Source organism: Bubalus kerabau, chromosome 5 (assembly GCF_029407905.1).
Source record: "Bubalus kerabau isolate K-KA32 ecotype Philippines breed swamp buffalo chromosome 5, PCC_UOA_SB_1v2, whole genome shotgun sequence".
In the NCBI taxonomy this organism is placed as follows: domain Eukaryota; kingdom Metazoa; phylum Chordata; class Mammalia; order Artiodactyla; family Bovidae; genus Bubalus; species Bubalus kerabau.
In genome coordinates this window covers 92453722-92478081 of record NC_073628.1, presented here as the reverse complement: position 1 = coordinate 92478081, position 24360 = coordinate 92453722, and the positions used below count along the sequence as shown (strand labels likewise).

The 24360-nt window shown below is 39.5% G+C and overlaps 1 protein-coding gene across 2 annotated transcripts; it reads right to left on the bottom strand.

Moving 5' to 3' along the window:
- Positions 1-4743: 4743 nt before the first annotated feature.
- On the bottom strand, positions 4744-23823 carry NTMT2 (N-terminal Xaa-Pro-Lys N-methyltransferase 2). 2 transcript variants are annotated; one of them, XM_055583587.1, is made up of 4 exons: positions 23603-23823; positions 12123-12298; positions 7017-7266; positions 4744-6283 (listed from the first exon to the last, which is right to left on the bottom strand). In XM_055583587.1, the coding sequence occupies exons 1-4, from the start codon at positions 23754-23756 to the stop codon at positions 6012-6014; spliced, it is 852 nt and encodes a 283-aa protein (XP_055439562.1). In that variant the 5' UTR covers positions 23757-23823; the 3' UTR covers positions 4744-6011. The 2 variants fall into 2 exon arrangements, with proteins under 2 accessions (XP_055439562.1, XP_055439563.1); XM_055583588.1 differs by having other exon boundaries at positions 4744-6235.
- Positions 23824-24360: the final 537 nt, after the last annotated feature.

Sequence of the window (24360 nt, the reverse complement as noted above, 5' to 3'; positions counted from 1 at the left end):
TGCCCTCACCCTCTTAACTTGGTACTCAAATGTCACCTTTTCAGCAAAACCAATCCTGGCCACTATTCGAAATTACAGTCTCCCTCCATGACTCTCAATTCCCCTTACTTTCCTCTATTTTTACCTGTTCTTTTTCCAAAATTTGTCACTTTCTAACATTAAAAAATAATTTACTAATTTCTATTTATTGTAATACTATCTCTCCTAGAATACATGCTCCACAAGGCCAGCGATTTTTGGCTTTTACTCCCTGTGTATCCTGAGACCCTAGAGCAGTGTGTGGCACATAGTAGGCATTCATAAAATATATGCTGAATGAATGGAATCTGTGTGAACTCCTTCCAATCCCAGAGATGTAGTGAGTCAATGTATTCTCTATGTTATTTCTTTGTACATACTATTATTTTAGTCTTTTTATCCTAATTTATTATTATTTTTGTATCTCTCTTGCCCATTACAGAGTCACATTCTTCTTGGACATCTCCTACATGTTTATTTGCAGTAAGTAATACAGCCTGTCACCTAGCAAAAGGACAAATCACGCCAACATGAACATACAAAGGTGCTATATATGCGTAGTTCTCTGACACCAAATCACTAACTCTGCAAGTCAGTTACTATTTTAACAGTCTCTCCTTAACCCCATTCCAGATGCATGTATACACACACTCTACTAATCGAGATAATTTTAAACTATTTTTCACATATTTGCTTAATTAGCTTGCAGTGACCTCTGTGAAAACACTGGCCTCTGATGATTATAAGAGGTATTTTTCTGGCATAGACACCAAAGCATCAAAGAATCGGCTAGAACGAAGGAAAGCAATAACACAACTGGTTTTAATTACTCCTGACAGGCAGCTGAATATATCTGACACAGGTCTTCTCCCCAGTACATCACTCAAAACAGGCCAGTTATAGGAAATGGTGGAGTTACAGAATGGGGCCAAAATGTGTCCACAATATAACGCAGCTCATCTTTCATGTGGGTGACCTTATTCATTTTGTTTTATATTTTTATGATGATCCTGAACCTATAAAATTGTTGACCCCTTGAGACTTGGCATGCTTCTATACTATTGCTGAGGAGTGGTGGCTCAGGTTCTCAGAAGAGGAGGTAGGTGAAGACTGCACCCTTACATGAATCATTGGATAAACCAAGGGGTCCTCCAAAGTTCACCTACAACAGCAGACATGTTTGCGATTAATTCATCTATGAACTACAGGTGTGCACTTTCCACTTCTCTTCAATTTTCAGAAAAGGATTGACTTCCTCTAAGCCTAGCTGCTCCTTCGGACTTGTTGCTTTGCAGGAAGCAGATGAGGATTACAAGTCGCTTTGTTAAGACCTACTCATAATTTTAGGGCTTCCCTGGTAGCTCAGATGGTAAAGAATCTGCCTGCAATACAGGAGACCCAGGTTTGATCTCTGGGTCGGGAAGATGCCCTGGAGAAGAGAATGGCAACCCACTCCAAAATTCTTGCCTGGAGAATTCCATGGGGTCTCAAAGAGTCGGACATGATTAAGTGACTAACACTTTCACTTTTTTTTTTTTCAGTTGCACTCACAATTTAACATGTCTCTCTTATGAGGTATACCTTCCCACCTAATGAAACTATGGGTCTTTGGTTGGCCATATCCTTGAATTGGCTGCTATTGAAAAAGGAGATTTCCTAACTAGGCAGGATTTTGCCCCAGGATCTAACTTTCTTGCTACAGTCTTCTCCCATACGTCTGACCCCTGAGCTTACTGCTGCCTTATTTCTGTGCCTTTCCTGGTTCTTGCCAGTTTGCATTGTTTGGTCACTCCTTGGACCTGTCTTGTACATTCCAGTGCTCATGGAACTTTAGAAGCTCTTGGTTTTTCCTGCTGCTTTGCTCTGATTCATGTTTGATGCCTCTTAAAACAGACTGTCCCCTGAGTCTCTCTACTTAACATACTTTCAGTAAAACTTGGACTTCCTTCAGTGTAGTAGTTGGGCTTCCCTTGTAGCTCGGCTGGTAAAGAATCTGCCTGCCATGTGGGAGACCTGGGCTCGATCCCTGGCTTGGGAAGATCCCCTGGAGAAGGGAACGGCTACCCACTATAGTATTCTGGCCTAGAGAAGTCCATGGACAGTATGGTCCATGGGGTCGCAAAGAGTCAGACACAACTGAGTGACTTTCATTTCACTACTTCACTTCAGTGTAGTAGGGGATATAGGTTTCCCTGGTGGGTAAGTGGTTAAGAACTCACCTGCCAATGCAATAGACATGGGTTTGATCCCTGAGTCAGGAAGATCCCCTGGAGAAGAAAATGGCAACCCACTCCAGTATTCTTCCCTGGGAAATTCCATGGACAGAGGAGCCTGGCAGGCTACAGTCCATGGGGTCTCAAAAGAATCAGATACAACTTAGTGACTAAACAACAACAACTAGGGTGTATGCTAAAAACTGAGGCTCTAACATGAATGTCCCATGAAGGAGCTCAGAGTTTAATAGGGGAAATGACAAGTAAGCAAGCAATTACAGTGTCACATGATAAGTGCTGTGACATGTTAAGCAGATGGTATGAGGGTGGCACATAGTAGGGGCATCTAACTCAGCACCTGGAAGGAAGCTTTCCTAGAGTCAGTAACATTTTTGCAGTCTGAGACAGACAAAAAGAATGGGAGATATTCTGGAACTTCCCTGATGGTCCAATGGTTAGAACATGCATGTGAACTTAGTTGCTCAGTTGTGTCCAACTCTTTGGGACCACATGGCCTGTAGCCTGCCAGGCTCCTCTGTTCATGGGATTTTTCAGGCAAGAATACTGGAGTGGGTTGCCACTTTCCTCCTCCAGAGGGTCTTCCTGACCTGGGGATCAAACCCATGTGTTCTGTGTCTCCTGCATTGCCCATAGATTCTTTACCTACTGAGCCAGCTCAGCTTCAAATGGGGGGCAGTGCTGGGTTCAATCCCTGGTCAGTGAACTAAGATCCCACATGCCACGTGGTATGGCCAAAAAATTTTAAAAAAACAAAAACAAAGTAAAATGAGAATGAGAGATAAAGAAGTAACATCAGTAAATGCCATGTCCCAAAATTCATAGCTCCTTGAGAGATCTATAAGTAGTTAAGCACAATTTCAAGAAATGTGGGAAAACTGAGGCTGGAGAGAGAAGCCAGGGCTAGATCACAAAAGGCCTTATGTCAGTCTAAGGTGATGGGAATTCATCCTATCAGTGATGGGGAGTCATTGAAAGTTTATACATAACATGGTCAGTTCAGGTTTTAGAAAGCTAGCATTGGTGTGGAGAATGGATTTCCCCATCAGCTACTTCCCTGAACCTGGCCTGCGTCTTGCCTGCCCTATCTTATCTTCCTTGGACTCTGAAGAGCCCAGCTCCACACCTCTTTTATCAGTATCCTCAAAAGTAATGATCAGAATCAGTTTGAGATCTTAAAAAATACAAGTTATTTGGTCCCATTTCACAGAATCAGATTCTCATGGGGACAGGGCCTGGGAATCTCTATTTTATAAAAACTGCCCAAATGATTTGGGGGCACTTGGACTATGAACTAATGTAGATTGTCACTTACCATACAACACAGATGTGTTGATAAACATCAGAAATATGTTTGCCTTGTTGAAGACAGCTGGAGTAGGTCTCACTCCAAATGCCTTCCTTCTATAGCATCCTTGACTCTACTCAGAAGACCAGAAAATTCAGCCCCTTCCTTGTAACCTCAGATCTTTCCATTGTTCTTTAAACACATCCTAACCTTCACACGAACTATCAGGCAGCATGCTCCAACTCTGATGGCCTCACCTCTCAAACTACTCTTTCCTTTAGTTGCTAAATCATGTCTGACTCTTTTGCAACTCCATGGACTGTAGCCCAGGCTTCCCCAGTGGCGCTAACAGTAAAGAACCCACCAGCCAATGCAGGAGACATAAGAGATGAGTGTTCAATTCCTGGGTCAGGAAGATCCCCTGGAGGAGGGCATGGCAACCCACGCCAGTATTCTTGCCTGGAGAATTCCATGGACAGAGGAGCCTGGTGGACTTGAGTCCACGCATCCCTGCGTGCTGAGTCGCTTCAGTTGTATCCACCCCTTTGAGACCCCATGGATATATAGCCTGCCAGACTCCTTTGTCCATGGGATTCTCCAGGCAAGAATACTGGAGTGGATTGCCTTTTCCTTCTCCAGGGGATCTTCCAGATCCAGGGACCAAACCTATGTCTCCTGCATTGGCAGGCAGATTCTGGACTGCAAGGCACCAGGAAAGCCCACTCTTCCCTTTACCTTGTACTAGTTATTAACTTGTTATAGAGAGGAGATATTGGTATAATTTACTTCCTAATTTCTGCTTTATCAATTAAGTAAAAAATAGATATGGAGTTGGGAATTTTTGTGGCACAATAAAGATCTGGAAGTTTTCTAAGAAGAACAGAAAATGACATAGGAAGAGAAAAGGGACTGCTGATCTGTTCCAAAGATTCAGCTGAGTTAAAGATTATGTGTTCATATTAATGGGACAATTATGTTATTTCCTCCTTGAGCTCAGGAACCGGGGTGCTGAGGAATGGACAACTGTGTCAATCAGCATGTGAGTACTTGCAAAGCAGAAAGTCAAGAAGTAAGAGAATAAGGGTGCTAAGTGTAAAAGAAGCAGAAAATGCCTAGGATGGGCTGAAAAGGAAGATTTAGTTAATTTTTTCCAATACATAGAGGATAAAAACATGAGAATTCTTGTTTTGTCATAGTAATTCTGTTTGGTAATGATTCACCATTTTATTTAATTTTGGTCTCTGGTTTCTCCAGCAATGATTTTAACTCACATTCTGTTACATTACCCTAAAATGTTATGAATAACATACTGCAGCTGGAAGCTGCCAGTGGCAGAGTGACATAATTTTCCAGGACATAAAATCAAACTACTAAGTCATGCTATATCAACATAGTGTTTTATAATAATTATTTTCCTCCTAATTTAGAGCTATGATTTATAAACATGATTTTAGGGTGATAGCATATGCATTTAACAGACTTTCTTTACTTAAACTGATTGTATTTCATAGAAGACTCAATATATAATACAACAAAAGACAAATCCTTCACATGAAGACTTTAGAGCATTTTAAATAAAACAGAAGTTATATTTAAACATTCTGCTAATAGAAATTAAATTACATTTTTGTTTTTGAAAGATTTTAGATATTTTTAATTAAACTAATGCAGTTAGTTCAGTTTTCAGGTTTACCATTTCCTATCTCTTTCCAGTGTACATTCTTATCAATCAAGGAAACAGGAGCGACTGCAATGAAGCAAGTTGTGTTAGAAGCCAGTGACTAAAATTAGATTATCAATGACATTCACTTACATGTTCACAGCTGAAATTTCAAGGGTAAAACATTTTCTCCTGAAAGGAGACACTTCCCACATCACTGAAATGCAGACTTCTGTTATGAAATTACATCCATATTACATCATTGGGCAGCGAAACTGACCCAAAATAGAAAGTGAAACCATATTTTTTTTTTCTGCTAAAGACAAAATTAAGTAATGGAATTGTTTAACAAGGTTATTTTGACTGCTGCTTTCTTAATTAGGGGGAGATTTTTGTCTGAGAGAAGTAATATTCCCAAAGAGGAAGGAAGTATAAAGTATCTAGCATGAGGGCAGAGAAAGGTGGTCTAGACTTTATCCCACCCACCTTAAACTACTCTTTAATGCAAATCTTCAGAGACCAATGCGGTTTATATTTTGTGACCGTTGCTCCCTTTCCTGTTTTTATGGGTACACTGGTACAGTTTAGGTGTTTTTCCAGATGTCACATTCCATTTATCTTTTGGAAAAGTCACAGCGTGTGTGCATGTACTTACATAATTAGTGGAAACGTGACATCAACCATTTTAAAACATACATTGCCTCCCTTCTGTTCATTCCTCCTTGGATCACAAGGGGTGTAACTTGTGAATCAGAGGAGAGCCACTCTTCCCAAAGCACCTCTGTGCAGTGCAGTCGTTCACTCCGGCAGCTGGTCAGGAGCTTCCATCGCTGTGCAGCGCAAACATCCACACCGGGACACATTGCTCTGGAAAGCCGTCCTGCTTCTGCTGGCCTAGCACCACCAGCCCACTCTTCCTAATGAGGGTCTGGAGGATGCCCATGTCCCGAGTCACACTGCTGTCAGAGAGATCGAAGATGCAGCCCTCCCGGGCCACATTGTCCTTCAGTATGATGATGCCGTTTTCCTTCAGGCCATCTCGGCACCGGGAAAGAAACGCAAGAAGGTCTTTATCGGTCAGGTACCCTACAGGTGAGGCCAAGTAAATGGGGGAACAGGATGAAAGGGTGGGTGGGGAAGGAGGTGAGTAGGAAAGACCGAACGGCCACAAGGCTACAAATCGGGAGGTTGTTTGTTCATTCATTCATGAATTATTTCATAGCCTGAATTGTTTTGTTCTGGGAGGCTTTGAGAATTTAGGTAAGAGGACAGGTATCCTCTTTGAGGAGAATCAGTGCACGTTCTGTAAAACAGCTGTTATACCAACCTAGTCTATCTACCTCCCAGGCACAAAATAAACCACTCCTCATCCCTTGGATTCACTCCATGTCTGCTGAACAGCTCAACTCTGCCATCCTTCCTCTGTGTCTTATACACACACACACACTCACACACACACTCAGACCAAAATCTCATTCACTGCTATCTCATTTCCTGAGAATTTAAATCTAAGAAAGCCAAGGCTTGTCAATAATGGAGATACACTTTTTAAAGTTTTTCAAATATTCAGTTTTCTTCTAGGATTTAGGTTGGCACAAAGACACTCCATCCTAAGGATGGGAATCACCAGCCTTGTTCAGTGGATGTTAGGGGCAGAATCCAGAGGACCAGAGTTTGGGGGGAATTCCCATTATATGTTAGACTAGCTAACTGTTCTAAGTGCAGCTAGAGCCAAATATCCCTTTGTGTCTTTGCTCTGCCTCCACAAGTCCTCCAGTTAGTGGGGAGAAGGGAAGATGCAATGCCATGCAGAACTAACCAATGACCCACTGAATCCAGATGACATCGTATCTTCCCAGTGGGGGTGTGAATTCCTGCAGGCTATAGCAGTGGTAGCTTTCTACCTTGTCGCCTTTGACCTGCAGGTAGTTCTGTGCTTCAAGGAGGAACGATTCCATCATGTCCACCAGTTCCACAGTGTTGAAAACCGGCAACAGGACATGCTTGCTCACCCTTCCTATCCCAGAGCCGCAGTCCAAGGCACAGTCCGTGCCAGCTCTCCCGGGCCCCTGCAGAAAGGTACCTTGTGGAACATTCCAATGACAGACATTCTCCCTGAGTCTTGACACTCAGTTACCTCTTTAAGTAAACTTCATTTAGGTCAAGTTCATATAATTAAATGTGGGTTTCCTTGGTGGCTCAGACAGTAAAGAATCTGCCTACAATGCAATAGACCTCGGTTTGATCCCTACATCAGGAAGATCCCCTGGCGAAGGGAATGGCAACCTACTCATTATTCTTGCCTGGAGTATTCTTGCCTGGAGAATTCCATGGACAGGGGAGCCTGGCAGGCTACAGTCCATGGGGTTGCAAAGAGTCGGACATGACATTGCAACTAACACACACACACAAAATTTAATGTACTGTTGTCATTCAAGGAGTCTGGACAAATGTATACAGGCATGTACCCACTATCATGGACTTCCCAGGTGGCACTAGTGATAAAAAGCCCTCCTGCCAATGCAAGAGACATAAGAGACATGGGTTCAATCCCTGGGATGGGAAGATCCCCTGAAGGAGGGCATGGCAACACACTCCAGTATTCTTGCCTGGAGAAACCCTTGGACGGAGGAGCCTGGCAGGTTATAATCCATATGGTAGCACAGAGTCGTAGCACTGAAGCAACTTTAGAATGCCCGCACCCACTGCCAGAGTCAAGTTATAAAACATTCAATGACTTTTTTCAAAACATATCCAAACATGTCTAGTTTTTGCCTTCTTTATTTTATCCAATTATAGGTCTTTCAATGAATTAAAAAATAAGATTCTAGAATATGTCTTAGGTTTGAGAACTAGGTAATGTTTTATAAGAAGTGGGCCGTTTAAAGTCGTATGAAAGTAGAACTTTGTTAATTGCCAATTTAGGTCAGATCCATAGCAAATGGAGCTGCACTGTAGCTATTGCCTTGTAGAAAAAGAGAGAGCAAAGCAGAGACAATCTTTCAGAGTTTTAAAATTGCTTTTCAAACTCATGCAGTGAACACATTTCAATTCATACTGGGGTGGATGATTAAAATTTATTTTTTTCAAAACTGATTTTGAGGGCTCTTGTGTGGAAGATAATTTTTAGGACCTGAGCTGAGAAAATGCAATCTGTTCCATTCTCAGGCCAGAATTTCACTTCAAACTCAGCCTCGATGGCATATAGCACATTCATGAGGATAAAAGGTAGTTGCAGCAAAGTCCCACTGTCTCTTTTCTGCTAAAAATTGTTTCTGCTTTTGTAGCAGAAACCACATGACTTATTGGACAAAAAGCCCTTAAACTTTTTAAAAGTAAAATTCTGAATTAAATTAACTGACAGTGAAAGATGAATAGTTAGTAGAGATAGGAGGATATCAGCCAATGAAAACCTTCTCAAATTTGCTTCTATAAAGTAATATACATATATACACACACACACACACACACAACCAGTATATATCTATGAAATAAACGTGTATATATGTATGTATATATGTGTGTGTGTTTATGTATGTATGATATTTGACTGTAGCTATCCTTGAAACAACAGTTTCAAAACAATATACAAAACAATTGGGCTTCCCCAGGTGGTGCTAGTGGTAAAGAACCCTACTGCCAGTGCAAGAGACATAAGAGTCGCAGGTTCAATCCCTGAGTTGAGAAGATCCCCTGGAGGAGGGCATGGCAACCCACTCCAGTATTGACTGGAGAATCCCTATAGACAGAGGAGCTTGGCAGGCTACAGTCCAATGTGTCACAAAGAGTCAGACACGACTGAGGTGACTGAGCACACATGTACGCACAAATACACAAATATACAAAAACTGTTATATAAAAATACAAAAGATGCCTTTTACTCAAATCCTGTGCACCTTTGCCCCTCACCACCACTGCCTAGTTGTCTTTATTCCATGCCATTCCCCATGTTTGGCACAGCCTCGCATATCCTGGCACCAAGTTTTTTCCTCTTTCTCTCATCCTCATGCTGTGCCTCTGATAAGAGACATTTAAAGACTGACCTCTGGGGCAACATCTCTACTCTCTTGGACACTATGGCTACTTCTTACTGTGCTTGGACTGAAATTTGATGCACCTCCGTGAATGTGACCAAAACCACATATATGTGTGATTTCAGAACTTTACTTTTATTATCTTATTATTTATTATTAATTATTTATTTTTATCTTATTATTTATTATCTTCATATTTATGGATTTATATAAAATAGTAAAATACTCTTAGAAATTTCATTTTCATTTTGATTCTGCCTATGTCTTTTGTTTCAAAGAATATTATTTTACCTTCTTTCCATTGGAGTTTGAAAATAAAGTGTTAAATACCACTGTATAAAAACCATGAAATACAGTTAGCCCCCAATTTTTCAGTCATCCAATCTCTGAGAAATATCAAGAGATAAAACCATCAAATACCAATTACTTTTTATAAATTTTTACTTTCCCCTCAAAAAGCTAAAAGTAAGGAATGTTATCAGTTTTGCCACTGATATTATCTTGGTATCATTTGTTTATTTGCTAAAGTAAGCACATTTGCAACAAGTTTAAAAGAGTTTTCCCACTGTCCCAGGTCACTAAGTGTTGAAAGCAAAGCAAAACTTTAAATTAAACAATCTGCCTTTTCCCAGTTGACACAAGGATAAATCATGTCAGATACTCATGTTCCCAAACTCCTTGTATCTTGACCTGGATACTAATTTAGCATATTATTAAGGTCAAAGTACCAAAATATCATTTCTTTAAAAAGACTATGTTTGTACTTTGAGGTCACAGCTTCACAATGAGCCTTGTCTACTAAGAAGGACTCCTTATATTTGTTTGAAAAGAGCAGACTGCTCATTTCCAACATAAATATGCCAGCAGAAGCCTGTTTCCTTTCCCAGGTCTGTGGGCCTGTGTATGGGCTCTGTCTGACCAGCATCCCTGTGGTCAGTTTGGCATTCCACATGGAGTGACAAGACAGCCGGATTACTAACTAAGCTTCTGAAATGCATTGGGATCAAAGTCAGCCTCACCTCGAGGCGAGCAGGAAGGATTGCTCTTGGCCAGATTGGGGGAGAGATGAGGTCTGTGGTCCAAACACACACACACACACACACACAGAGCAGGGATTTTTCTGCTTCATGAGACAAATAGAAAAAATATGTCGTGGATAAGAGCTGGGAATTTGGTATCAGACAGACCTTGTCGGGCATGAGTCCCAGCTCTGTGTCTTACCAACTGTGTAACCTTGAAAACGTACTTAATCTCTAGAAGCCTCAGTTTCCCCAACCATGAAAATGAGAAATAATAATAGTACTTACCTCCCAAAATTATTATGAAGAACAATAAGATAGTGCTTCTAAAGTGCTCATCAGAGTGACTATCTCAAATAAAGTGCTCAGTGAAGTCAGTCAGTAACACTGATTTTAAAATATTCCAGGTTAACCTGATCTATAAATAACCCCAGCCATCATTTTTAGTTTTGTAGTCCTTTATGGCCACAGTTGATGTCCAGACACTTTGCCTCAATGAATGCTCCATCCTGATTCTATTTTTCTATACTCAGGCAAAGGGTACTTCAGAGAAAGTTGGATAAAAAGCTAACCTCACCTCAACACTAGGGAAACTATTAATATTATGCTTCTAAATAGGTTGACAACCTAATCCCAAATATTTGTAATATTCTTAATGGTTCCTTCATCAGAATAAAATGGAGTCCAAATTTCAGATGAATAACTTCATAGTGAATTGGAACAAAACCTGTTTGCTAGTTAGGACTTTGTTCTCAGTAGAATCAACAGCAGCTTTATTATGTGGGTTGTCTGTTCTAAAAACTAAATGAAAAGGTGAAAGTAAGTCGTTCAGTTGTGTCCAACTCTTTGCAACCCTATGGATTGTAGCCTACCAGGCTCCTCCAACCATGGAATTTTCCAGGCAAGAGTACTGGAGTGGGTTCCATTTCCTTCTCCAGGGGATCGTCCCAACCCAGGGATTGAAACTGGGTCTCCCGCATCGCGGGCAGATGTTTTACCACCTGAGCCACCAGGGAAGCCCCAACTAAATGAAGCTCCAAAAAATACAATGACTGAATTATATGAAAGCTTGTTATTAGTAGTAGCAATAAATGAGCTATATTGCATAATAATTATGTGCACTAAAATAAATATTTGACATATATTATCTCATTTGAGCTTCACATTATCCTACAAGATATGTTCTGTGGTTATACTCTAGACACAGGTAAGAAAATTGAGGTTTAAGAGAATTTAAGGAGTAAACCCAAGGTGGCTTATACTGTAAGAAGAACCATAATGACTCTGGGGCCCAAGATTCTGGCCCCTAAAGTATATGACCCATCTCCATATGGCCTGAAAGTAAGAAAGTGGAGTTTTACCCAACACCAAATCTATAAAGGGATCACATTTTTTCAAGGCAATGTCTCAAGTGTGTAGAAAACAATATAAAGATATTCTACTATACTTATCATTTTTAAACTAAACATAAGCCTGCATTTCCCTACAACGTTGAGTTTTTATTACAGAGACTCAATAAATCACCCCAAGATCCCAAATGGCATGATTTCTCATCGGTCATCTGAGTGTCAACTGCTTATCTATGGGATCTGAAAGAGAAGTCTTCTTAATCTACTACTTGTAATATTAACACTGCTAGTTCACCTTCCCCGGAAGCATAAGAAATAAGCTGGTGCTAGGAGAGTGATGCCAACTAGGATAAACCAGTCATTTAATGTGACCCATCCTTTTTGAACCTCTTAAAACAGGCTTTCACACTAAACTCGTGGCTCACCCGTTTGGCTTTCATATGACAAGCGACAACACAGAAGCCTGTGAGCTCATTGTTTGCAAGAACTTTGCTTCCTAATCAAACTACAGTTGGATACTCACCCCAACAAATTTCCTGAGAAATTTCTGAGAGGCCTGGATATCTGGGTTGGACAGTTCAATGAAATTTCCCATCATACCCTCTTCTGTAGCTGGTACTTCTTGATAGAAGAGTTTAGCTCTGGCATAGAACTGCATCTCACCATTGATTACTTGACTTGTTAAAGCATACAATTTCACTGAAAATAAAACATTATTAATATTTAAGTGACAGAACCAGTTCATTCTTATCATGCAGCGAATTTCCTCTTAGAAGCCTGCAAATCTGTGGTATGGAGGAAAGGGTATTCGTTTGATGTCAGAAGATCTGGGTTTAAGCTCTAGCTCAGTTATTTACTTGCTATTTAACCTTGGGTAAACTTCTCAACCCCTATGATCTTCAGATGTCTCATGTATAGATCACAGTCATGTGGCATTTTCATGATTTAATAGACCTAGAGTTTAATTTTAAAAATAGTTTGTCACTGTGTTTAAAAGTATTCAATAGTGTTTGCTACAGTAGAATAAATAATTTCACAAGTTTCACAGTAAGTTTTACCTTTGACCTTAAAATATCTTATGGCAATTTGATCACTAATCCTTACTTCTAATCACAAGGTAGATTAGGGATAGGTATTTTTTTCATTTCTTTTTCAAGCAATTCATACCCATATATCTCTTTGTAACAACATGACAGAAAATGTGCTTGAGCCCTAAGTTCTGAAAATAAACTACTAAAAAATATAATATTTTTTGAGCAACTATTTTGTACTAGGTATTATATTAGGCGCATTCACATATACTATGTCATTATTTCAGAAAAGAAGTGAGGTATTATTTTTAAACATTTATTTTTATAAAAACATGTGTTCCCACTTCTGAAGGGTAAATGAGTATGCACTTAAATGTGATTTGTAAATTAAAATGCATCCTTGCAGATACAAAATATGTTCATTAGAGAACATTCAGAAGGAAATGATAGAAAGTGAGATGAAAGGGAGGAATTTCTTGTTCAAGATTATAAGCTGAATTCATCCATTTGTCTTCTCTCATTCCCAATACTCCCCATGAATTGTTTTAATAAACTCAATCTGTAACAATGAAGAAAATGAGGAGGGACCACCAATGAATTCATGATTTCAACAAATTTCTGGAAGACAAAAAGCAGATGGAACAAAACTATATAATTTACATCTCAGGACATCTGCAAAGGAAGTAAAAGTTAATTTAAAATCTGCCTGCAGGCCAACTGGAAGGTGACCAATGTACTCCCTCCCAAAAGTGACAAGCAGCACAGCTATATCTAAGGGGGGTAAATAGTCTCTTCTCTAAAAAAAGAAAAAAAGGAGAACTAGACCCATTAGTGTTGGGATCCTAAAATAGTAATTCTGGCATATAGAAGGTTCCAGGCACCTCATCTGCTTACATTCATCAGAGTCTGGTAAGGTCAACTGGCATATATAGAGCTTCTGGGCATCCTTTCTATTCAGTGGAGAAGTATATAACAGAGGAAATCTTCTCCACTACCTAAACTCATTTACCTTGTCCTTCATCCCTAACCATGGATTAAAAAATGACTTCCAAATACATGAGGGTGAATGTCTGAAAAACAAAAGAGAGATAAACAATCAAAACTGACTCCAAAGGAAATAGAAATAATCCAGGAAATTAATGAGACTTTAAGCCAAAACCAAGCAAAAATTTATATCCGTGAGGAGATATGAGAACAGGTGCATCATAAATTGAAGATAAGATGTCAAGAAAATGGCAATGTAAAACATAATCAAGAATTCTTAGAAATTAAAATTTTGATTGCCAAAAACTTTGGAGTTAATATTGAGTAAACATTTGGAGTTAACATTGAGTAAACAAATCAGGATATAAAGGAAAAGGTAGATTCAGAAAACACAAGTAAAAATATTAAAGCTATAAAGATTTAATTCAGAAGACCCAACATCAAGCTAATTAAGATTCTCAAAAACAGAAAATGAAGAGAAGAAAATTATTACAGAAAAATAGATAAAATTTCTCAAAGCTGAAAGAGATTGTAAGGTCCAAGAGTACTAAGCAATATGGATTTTGAAAACCTGGCTGATTCATGTCACTGTATGGCAAAAACCACCATAATTCATGTAAAGTACCCTCCAATTAAAGTAAATAAATTAATTAAAAATAATTAAATATACTTTATTTAAATAAAAATATTTTTATTTATGAAAAATTTTTATTAAAAATAATTAATGTCACATTTATACATATCTTTAGGAAATTTCAAAACACCAAGAGTAATGAGAAGATTATTAAGTTATTTACAGGGGAAAAGTTTGCTGACTTTCAAGTAGGGTTGCCAGAGTTAGCAAATTAAAAATATAAGACATGCAATTACTTTTGAATTTTAGATAATCAATGGATAATTTATTAGTATAAATATGCTCAAAATATCACACATTGCATGGGACATACTTTTACTAAAAAATTGTTTGTTGATTATCTTAAATTCCGGAGAAGGCAATGGCACCCCACTCCAGTACTCTTGCTTGGAAAATCCCATGGATGGAGGAGCCTGTTAGGCTGCAATCCATGGGGTCGCTAAGAGTCGGACACGACTGAGCGACTTCACTTTCACTTTTCACTTTTATGCATTGGAGAAGGAAATGGCAACCCACTCCAGTGTTCTTGCCTGGAGAATCCCAGGGACGGGGGAGTCTGGTGGGCTGCCGTCTATGGGGTCGCACAGAGTCGGACACGACTGAAGTGACTTAGCATATCTTAAATTCAAATTTAACTGACCTCATAGTTTACCTGGCAGCTGTATATTCAAAGGAGTAGACTCAGGCTTATAACACAGATCTCATCACAAACACTGAAAAACAGTGTCATCAATATTTTAAGGGAAAATTATTTTGAAGCTAAAATATATTACCATTCAAATGGTGAGAGACTATTTACCTCCCATATTCATTCTTCAGAAGTTTCTCAAAGCTATATTCCAGCTCAGTAAGGGTTAAAATTGAGAAGATATATCATGAAAGACAACAAAATTAACCCAGGAATCCAATGAAAAGAAATCCCAAAATGGTAGATATTATTAGATCTAGAAAGAAATCAGTTTATACTACAACAGAAAGCATTGGCTTCAAAGATATCTTCAGGAAATAGAATGAACTGGATTCTGGGCAATAGATAGTAGGGAAGAAGTGAGAAGACATGAGTAATATCCTTAGGAAGACATATTTTTAACCTCAACAAAAATAAAAGACAGTTGAATGCTCCAAGTAAAACATACAACTGTATAAAAAAAATGTTACAATCAGGATATGAAGCAAACCAAAATATGACATAATTGTACATAGAAGGAGTATAAGAAAAGAGAATCTATTTAAACTTTACTAGGAACACCAAGATTGTGACAGTGGATAATGCACCACATGGCTCTGAATTGAACAACGGTTACATAGTTCCAAATTTTTATTCTATAAGTTAAAAATCCAATAAACCCTACTTCTATCCATTGTAGTATATTTTATCTGTGGAGTTACATCATTATTTCCTACTTTGAAGATGCTGAGGCCAATATTTGGACCCTTGAGTGATCATGAATTTGCTAAAAGGAATATAGGAATCAGAACCCATGTATGTTATTTTCTAGAGACTAACAATATTATATACTATATTTCCTATATATGTTAATTAATATAATAGATTGTCATTTTAAAAATGACAATCTATTATATTAATTTAAAACTATTAATAAATAGTCCAGTAGTCATGTATGGATGTGAGAGTTTGACTATAAAGAAAGCTGAGTGCAGAAGAGTTGATGCTTTTGAACTGTGGTGTTGGAGAAGACTCTTGAGAGTCCCTTGGATTGCAAGGAGATCCAACCAGTCCATCCTAAAGGAGATCAGTCCTGGATGTTCATTGGAAGGACTGATGTTGAAGCTGAAGCTCCAATACTTTGGCCATCTGATGTGAAGAACTGACTCATTTAAAAAGACCCTGATTCTGGGAAAGATTGAGGGCAGGAGGAGAAGGGGACGACAGAGGATGAGATGGTTGGATGGCATCACTGACTCAATGGACATGAGTTTGGGTAAACTCCAGGAGCTGGTGATGGACAGGGAGGCCTGTCATGCTGCGGTCCATGGGGTTGCAAAGAGTCGGACACAACTGAGTGACTGAACTGAACTGAACTGAACTGAACAATAGATTGTCATTTTAAAAATACAAACCTTTTAAAACTATTAATAAATATATAGATTATTTTGACATTTTATATACAAGTGAGCATCTGATTGAGAAAATATAACTTTAAAAGGAATGCCTTCAAGTTCAAAATCATTGGGAACCGACACCAGTCCCCCTTCCCTAGCACTCAGTAAAGTGTTATGTCAACAATGACATATAATGAATACAATGAATGCTTATAAATTCAACAGGGACAGAAAAAATTAAGCATCACCATGCCAAAAAAACATGACTGTTCCAAATTCGTCTGGATGTCTCAGAAAATGAGGTTAAGAAATCACAGCTCACAAAGTCTTCCCAGAGACGAATGCTTCTGGGGCAAGCCACAGGTAAGCCACAGCCCAGTGCTCTCTTGTTGATCCAACCAAAGCAGCAAAACAACCACCCTCATCATCACCTGCTTAAGTCAACTAGTTGGTGGAGTTTATTAAAACCTTTAATCTGGAAATGGGAATGGTCCATTATGCCAGCAACGTTTAGACCACAAGTGAATGCCAGGCTCAGCAGGGGTTGGACTCAATAGGTAAGTTTTTATGGTTATGGGCTTGTCACCTAATTGACAGGAACGTTTCACTAAAAAGATATATGAGGTGTAATGTCCAGCCCCAGGTACTCCCCTCCTGATAGCTCCTGCAATGGTGCCAGTTGATTGATAAGGTAATCAAACATCAGCCTATATCTTTTTATTATAGAAATACGTCTAGTGGCTTATTCTTGTGGGATTGCAATGTTTTTGTGACACCTAGTGTAGTCTAAACCAGAGGCTAGACACTCTATTAGCTCTTGATATAACATTGTGCTTATTTCTTGACCTACATTATAAGCTGAACTTCCAAGCAATTTCCAATGTTACAAAAAGAAAAATAAAGTACGTGTGAATTTGCCCTGAAGAAGAACAAAGATCTTGTGAACTCTCTAAGAAAGATTTGTTGAGAGCATAGTGTTTATGCTTGCTGAGTACCTTCTCTATTTTCCTTTTTTGTTTGTTTGTTTTTTTAGTAGAGTTGGATATAACTCTTTTAGACTTTAATCTTGATATTAGACCTGTTTGTCAACTGGAAATTGACCTAAAAGTCTTCAGAGGATATGTAGGCTAGATTTAAACAGTAAGCTTGGAATGATTTGAGATACAATACTGGATCAAGTTAGTCTTTTATTTATAAGAGGAAAGAAATGGAGATGTCTTTAGGAAGTATAAGGTCTTTCATAAGAGAGATTTGTAGGTGATCACTTCTCAATTTAGCCATTAAAGAAGTGACAGTAAAAATTTAAGGAAGGAAGGGAGGAAAGATAAAAGGAAGGGAGGAAGGAAAGAAAATGTGTCTAGGCACAATAGAGTATTACTCAGCCATAAAAGGAAGAAAATTCTGCCATTTGTGTCAGCGCAGATGGACCTCAAGGGCATTATACTGAATTATATAAATCAGACAGAGAAAGATAAATAATGTATGATCTCACTTATATGTGGAATCTAAAAAACACCAAAGTCTTATCTGTTTTCTCATCCACAAGAAAGGGTAGGAGGGAGTGGAATTTTATCAGTGTTCCTGGTAGAATCCAAAGGTCTGTGTGTGCCAGAATGCTAGAAAGTCATCATTAACAAGCCTTAGAATTACACTGAGAGTCCCTCTAGATTTTATTTCTTCCCTGAATGCTTTAGGAGTTGGGGGTTCCTTGCCTGTAAAATAATGCACTCTCAACCCTGAAAGTTTTAGTGGGCTTTTTCCTTTTTGACTGAGGGCTATTTCAGGGCTTCGTAGGTGGCTCAGTGGAAAAGATTTCACCTATGAATACAGGAGACACAGATTCAATCCCTGGGTCAGGAAGATCCCCTGGAGGAGGAAATGGCAACCTGCTCCAGTATTCTTGTCTAGGAAATCCCATGGACAGAGGAGCTTGGTGGGCTACAGTCCATAGGGTCACAAAGAGTCAGACACAACTGAGCACACAAATTCTTTTCAGCCTTCAATACAAGTAAGGCAAAGAAAGGTGAGGAGGGAGGGAAAATACACTTTCCCCACTCCAGCAAGGATGTATATAAGTTCCTGCTGCACATCATGTCCCCTGCCCACTTAGCCAAATGGCTTCCTCTCTAATTCCTACTTGAGTGTTCTACCTAACCCACTGTTGAATGTGAAAAGGTCAGAATACAAAGATACTGGGGACAGAGTTTTCACAGTGAGATTTTACATCGGAAGAGTCAGAAGCTGATCCAGCAGTCACCAGGCCTCCTCTGGACCTCCCTCTGCAGCATCCTGTAGTGATGCCTGTCCCTGTCCCCACGTTCCACGAAAATTATCTGTGTGGGTCTCTCGCCTACATTAAACTCTCAGGATAAAGCTCTATCTTATTTTCCTTATAACCCCAGGACTTACCATCCTGCTGACCCGCAGCAGGCCTCCTTTGAGTGTTCGCTGAGTAAATGAATATTGTCTAGTTTTTCGTTCTTTGGATAACAGGTTCAACAAAGTAGTGAATGGATATAGGGAATAGCCAACCCACTCCAGTATTCTTGCCTGGAGAATTCCACGGACAAAGGAGCCTGGTAGGCTACAATCCTTGGAGTCGCAAAGAGTCTGACACAACTGAGCACATGCACGCACACACGACATAATCACACATAGGTCACACTTTTTGTAGTTAATGAAAAACTAGAGGAGGATATATTGATTTTCCTAATTTGGCAAACCTAAATAATAAAAAAATAGTAATCATCACTGATCAAACATGTATATATGTACTATATATGCTAGCATTTATATCTCACTGAATATATAAGATAGATGTGACTACAGAAGAAAAGAAGGCATCAGGAGGTTAAAGAAATTGCCAACTAGTGAGTGACACAACTGGGATTTAAACCTAGTTCTATTTAAATCCAAAATCCATATTTTACCCATTTAATACTGTGTATAGGAAAGTCTGCTAAAGAAAGGAAAATGATCCACTTCTTCATTTCTTTAAAATGAAAAATGGTCTTACGTAATTGGTATTGCAAAGGCAACAATAAACCTTCGGAAAATGTATCACTGCACAGTGAGTTGTGCAGCCATGCTTTCCACAGGGATGAAATCAACTTGAAAAATGCCAAAAGTTGTATGCTGAGTTTCATTTGGAAGTTACGGGGGAGCCTGGTGGGCTGCCATCTATGGGGTCACACAGAGTTGGACACGACTGAAGTGACTTAGCAGCAGCAGCAGTGTATTTTAGGGAATGTTTTTATTAATTCTAGGTTTTAATTGTGACAGCAAAGTTGTGACCATTGTTCTCAATTTCTTCCTCAGAGCCTAATTATTTTAAAAGGGGTAAGTGAGGGGGAGTTAATAACCATTAATAGGTACCTCCCATGGGCCTGACATTATGCCAAGGCACTTTCATGTCATCTCTCTTAGTCCTCACAAAAACTGGAATTGTAATCACTATTTTACAGGTAAGTGATAAAAAAATCTGAAAAATTTAGTAACATGCTCCATATTATGGAGAAAAGAAGTGTCACACCCAGGTCCTAACCCATATTATTTAAATGCAAAGCCTTTGTTCTTTTTGCTAAACTGCATGGAAGTATTATTCTAAGTGCGAAGTTAGACTAAGCCTTTAACAATGTCCAGGAGTAATAGATTCTTGCACAATATATAGTGAATAAATATTCACTGACTTCTGTGTCCTTAAAAATATGCTGTGGATAGTGCTAGAAGAATTACTGAGGAGTTGGCTTATGTGTACACCTCCAAGTTGGATTGTATACAGGCCCACACTGTTATACAAACTGGAGATTTGTTTGTTTTCCTACTCTACTTCCCATTTGTTCACAAACAGCCACCTATGACAAATGCATTCCCTCCAGGCCTCAAGCTGAATTTGGGCTGGTATAACTAGATTATATGAACCATTCACTGGCTCACTCATCTTTCTAATTTCTTCAGTAGAAAGCCAGTGCTCCTCATGGACTGTTTTTTATGTTCCTGTCAGTTGGAAAAATTTGGTAAAACTTGTAGTGCTCCCTTCACTAGTCAAGTTGCCATTTACACTGGGAGGCAGCATGAGTTTGTGGTTAAAAAGCTCAACCGGCCTGGGTTCCAATCCTGCTCCACACTCATCACCGTGTGATCTTTGGCCAGTTACTTACTTCCTCTGTGGATCAGTTCCTCAGATTCAGGAGAGAGAAAATAACCCCACCACCTAATACAAATGTTGAGAGGATTAACAGACTTCCCTGGTGGCTCAGACAGTAAAGCGTCTGTCTACAGTGTGGGAGACCCAGGTTCAATCCCTGGGTCGGGAAGATCCCCTGGAGAAGGAAATGGCAATCTACTCCAGTACTATTGCCTGGAAAATCCCATGGACGGAGGAGCCTGATAGGCTACAGTCCATGGGGTCGCAAAGAGTTGGACATGACTGAGTGACTTCACTTCACTTCACTTCACTGAGAATAGTAACAAGCATGTTTCCATTTCTTTGTGAAGACCTGTCATGGTCAATGGCATAGCTAAGAATTCCATTGGAGACTTTGAATATGCATGCTCTTGCTTCTCCAGGAATCACTGAACTTAGCCAGGGATATTTCAGCAAGTGTCCCCATGACTGAATGTCACTTCACAGTGAGCTGGTGTGAGGCTGACTGCTTAACGCAGGCAGTTGGAGGGAGGAAGGAAGGAAAGAAGGAATCAAAGAGTCTGGTTAGCCGCCATTCTTCCCATAATTACTCCAAACAACAAACTCTCTGTGTAGACACTACAGTAGGGCTCCCCAGTCTTTTAAAAGAAGGGCTTTATTTTCATTTCTATGAAGTCTTGAAATCATCAAGAGGAGGGGAAGCCAACTCTAAAACACCTCGGTGGGGGCTGGGGAAGGAGTGCTTCCACTGGCTGAGTTTTACTTCCAAAGTGAAAACATTAATATCTACTGGAGCCTGAAAACTCTCATACAGCGAATTAAGCTTATCATTGGTAATGCCTGTTCTAAGGAAGGCTGTGTGGTGACTTTAAAAGAGAGCTGGTTCTAAGTAAGCTACTGCTTACTGAGCATTGATGAGTTTCACATATATAATTGCATTTAATAGTCCAACAGCCCCACAGTTTTGAGGAAAATGATGCTCAGAGTTTAGCAACTTGCAGGGGTGATTTCTCTATCAGTAGCAGTGCCAGAATTTGAACTCAGGATGTTGGAAACTTGCAATTAATTATTAGTAAGGGGCCATTTAATTTGTCTAATAAATATTTATTGGGGTTTTTTAAATTCATCTTTAGCTACTTTCAGAGATGAGGTTTAATCTCTAATAATTATTTTTAAAATTTGGCAGTCATCTACCCCTTAGCAAGTCTCTCATAAGTTATTGAATTTATATCTTTTGCCAGACTAACACAACATGAGCCAACAAGCTACTGTTACTGAGATATCGTCCAAACAGTGTCTCCAGTGGTCTGACAAAATATATGGAGTGGTCAGAACATCATCATCTTCCAAATAAACTGCTCTAATTTTTCCATTTGGATACAGATGAGATGTCGACTATGTCCCAAAGGAATTATTTATGGGTAGATCAGAGAGTTTGGATCCTAAAGCAGGTTGAGCATTGAAAAATTGATGCTTTTGAATTATGGCACTGGAATAGACTCATGAGAGTCCCATGGACTGCAAGGAGATCAAACCAGTCAGTCCTAAAGGAAATCAACTCTGAATATTCATTGGAAGGACTGTTGCTGAAGCTGAAGCTCTAATACTTTGGCCGCCTGACACAAAGAATGGACTCATTGGAAAAGATCCTGAAACCGGGAAAGATTGAAGGCAAAGGGAGAAGAGGGTGGCAGAGGATGAGATGGTTAGATAGCATCATCAAATCAAAGGATATGAATTTGAGCAAACTCCAGGAGACAGTGAAGGGCAGTGGAGCCTGAAGTGCTGCAGTCCATGAGGTCACAAAGAATTGGGAACAACTTAACGACTGCACAACAAAATGTGATCTACCAGAAAGAGCCCTGGTTCTTGCTTTGGTATCTAGGTGAGACCTATCTAGACTGATCTCATCATCTCTGAATTTTCTTTTCCTCATTTTTTTTTTTTAAATTTTATTTTATTTTTAAACTTTACATAACTGTATTAGTTTTGCCTCATTTTGAAAAAATAGTATAGGGGACAGGAGTGAGAAGGTGCATAGGAAAGTAATAATGCTGACCCTATCTATCTCATCATGTGGGTATGAGGATCAAATAAAGTCATAAATGAGAAATTTGTATAAGGAATATATATATATGTATATATGTGAGATGAAGCCATTTGTATATCTAGAATTAAAGATTCCCCTCAGAAATGGGCTTAGAAAGTGACCTTGGTAGGCTGGTAATATAGTCTTGAATGCAACACAAAGAATTATGTAGCTCCTTGCCCATCTGGAAAGCCTGCCCACATCAAGTGTACAATGGGGCTTTCAGCAACCTTAAGAAAACAGACTGGGGAGAAACATACTGCTCCTGCTTTCATTGGGGGAATATAAATCAAAGGGGATACTTCACTCTTTAATCACAAGTTATTTCCTCTTCAGGGCTGTTAAGAGTACGCTTAACTAACCACTTTCACACAGGCTGAGAAAAGCAGTGTAGACAAACCAGATAAGCTTTATGTTGCCCTATTGTCCAATTCCCTGAAAACTAGAGGAAATAACTATAATAGAGACAGACTACTGCCCAGTTTTTTTCTTAGCATTCAAAGATCACACTAAAATCAGCTCCTTTAAGCTCTCAGACTATTATTGTAACTCAGAAAGGCCAGAAAGCATTATGTGGAGTGTGTGCTCATGCATACACATGCAGACACACACTCACCCCAACAACCTTGATCTATTATTGTTTAGCCATTCTTTTTAATTGTGAGTTGATATGCTATTGCATTAATACTCTCATCTTTGAGTTACCTAATTTACTCACCTCTAAACTTTTGCAAATATTAAAAATGTCCTTTCAAACTCAAGAAATTCATTTCTACAAGCCTGATATTCAGGCAACCAACACCCAGAGAAGCAATTTACTCATGTCTGCGGTGCGTGGAAGTCCCAAAATAGAGGCTTGACCTTCCAGGCAGCACTTGATTTTGCACTCTCCATAAAAGAATGCCATTGAAACATTTAAGCTCATTTAAATGGTTGTGGGTCCTTTTTATCTGAAAAGTGTCCTTGTTCTAATTCCTTTTGGAAAAGCCCCACAGCCTCACATAGTGGCTCCAGTCATTTCTTATCCCTTATCTAGGAGCTCTGACTCACTTACCCAGGGGAATATTTTCCAGCAGGTAGAGATAGCTCTGAAAGAAGTCATTGCAAATGGCTTTGTGAAGAATAAAGGACATGCTATGTCGACAGAGTTCATCATCGGTCTTCTGCCAGCGGGATCTGAAGGCAAAGTGGGCTCCCAGGTGGGCCATGGTGAAAGGGGATAATAATTATTCCTACAGAGAGAGGAAGCTTGCCTGACAGTTTCTTTGAATTAACTTTCTCTTCCTACACGAACTTGAGACTGTCATTTTAAACCAACCCCAGTCCATCTATATCAGGAGAGGTGTCATGGGGCTTGGGGGAGGGGCAGCAGACACGGGGAGGTCAGACTCTTGGCACGTCTACTGTCTGATTGCTCGGGCGACACCACTCCTGGCCAGCAGGTGCTAAGTAAAGATGAAAACAGGCTGAGCGAGATCCTGCTTCATCCAGGGAAAAGCACACCTCCCTCCTTTAGCTGCCACTTCAAACAAGCAGGAGCACAGCCTGCTAACACCCTGAATACTTTCTTTAATTTGATTCCTAAATTGGAAGAGCCTCATTTCCATTTCAAAGAGTCGTGAATATTTTGCATGAGATCCAGTTCCCTGATTTCCATCCCTCCTCCTGGAACGCCAAATCCTCAAGTTACAAGGACCCTTCAAAGTCATCTTGGCTACCCATACTTCTTTCATCAGTACAGTTTTGCCCAAATCTTTTCATAGAGATGGATGCATGTTTCCCATTTTTGAGAATCTTCAAGAGACGCAATTA

Excerpts from the sequence above, each read along its gene's own strand:
- NTMT2 (XM_055583587.1), bottom strand. The coding sequence starts at position 23,756 with ATGGCCCACCTGGGAGCCCACTTTGCCTTCAGATCCCGCTGGCAGAAG. Across the intron at positions 7,267-12,122 it reads TTCTCAGGAAATTTGTTGGG|GGGCCCGGGAGAGCTGGCAC; the intron begins GTGAGTATCCAA and ends ACCTTTCTGCAG. Across the intron at positions 6,284-7,016 it reads CTGGATTCAGTGGGTCATTG|GGTACCTGACCGATAAAGAC; the intron begins GTTAGTTCTGCA and ends CCTCACCTGTAG.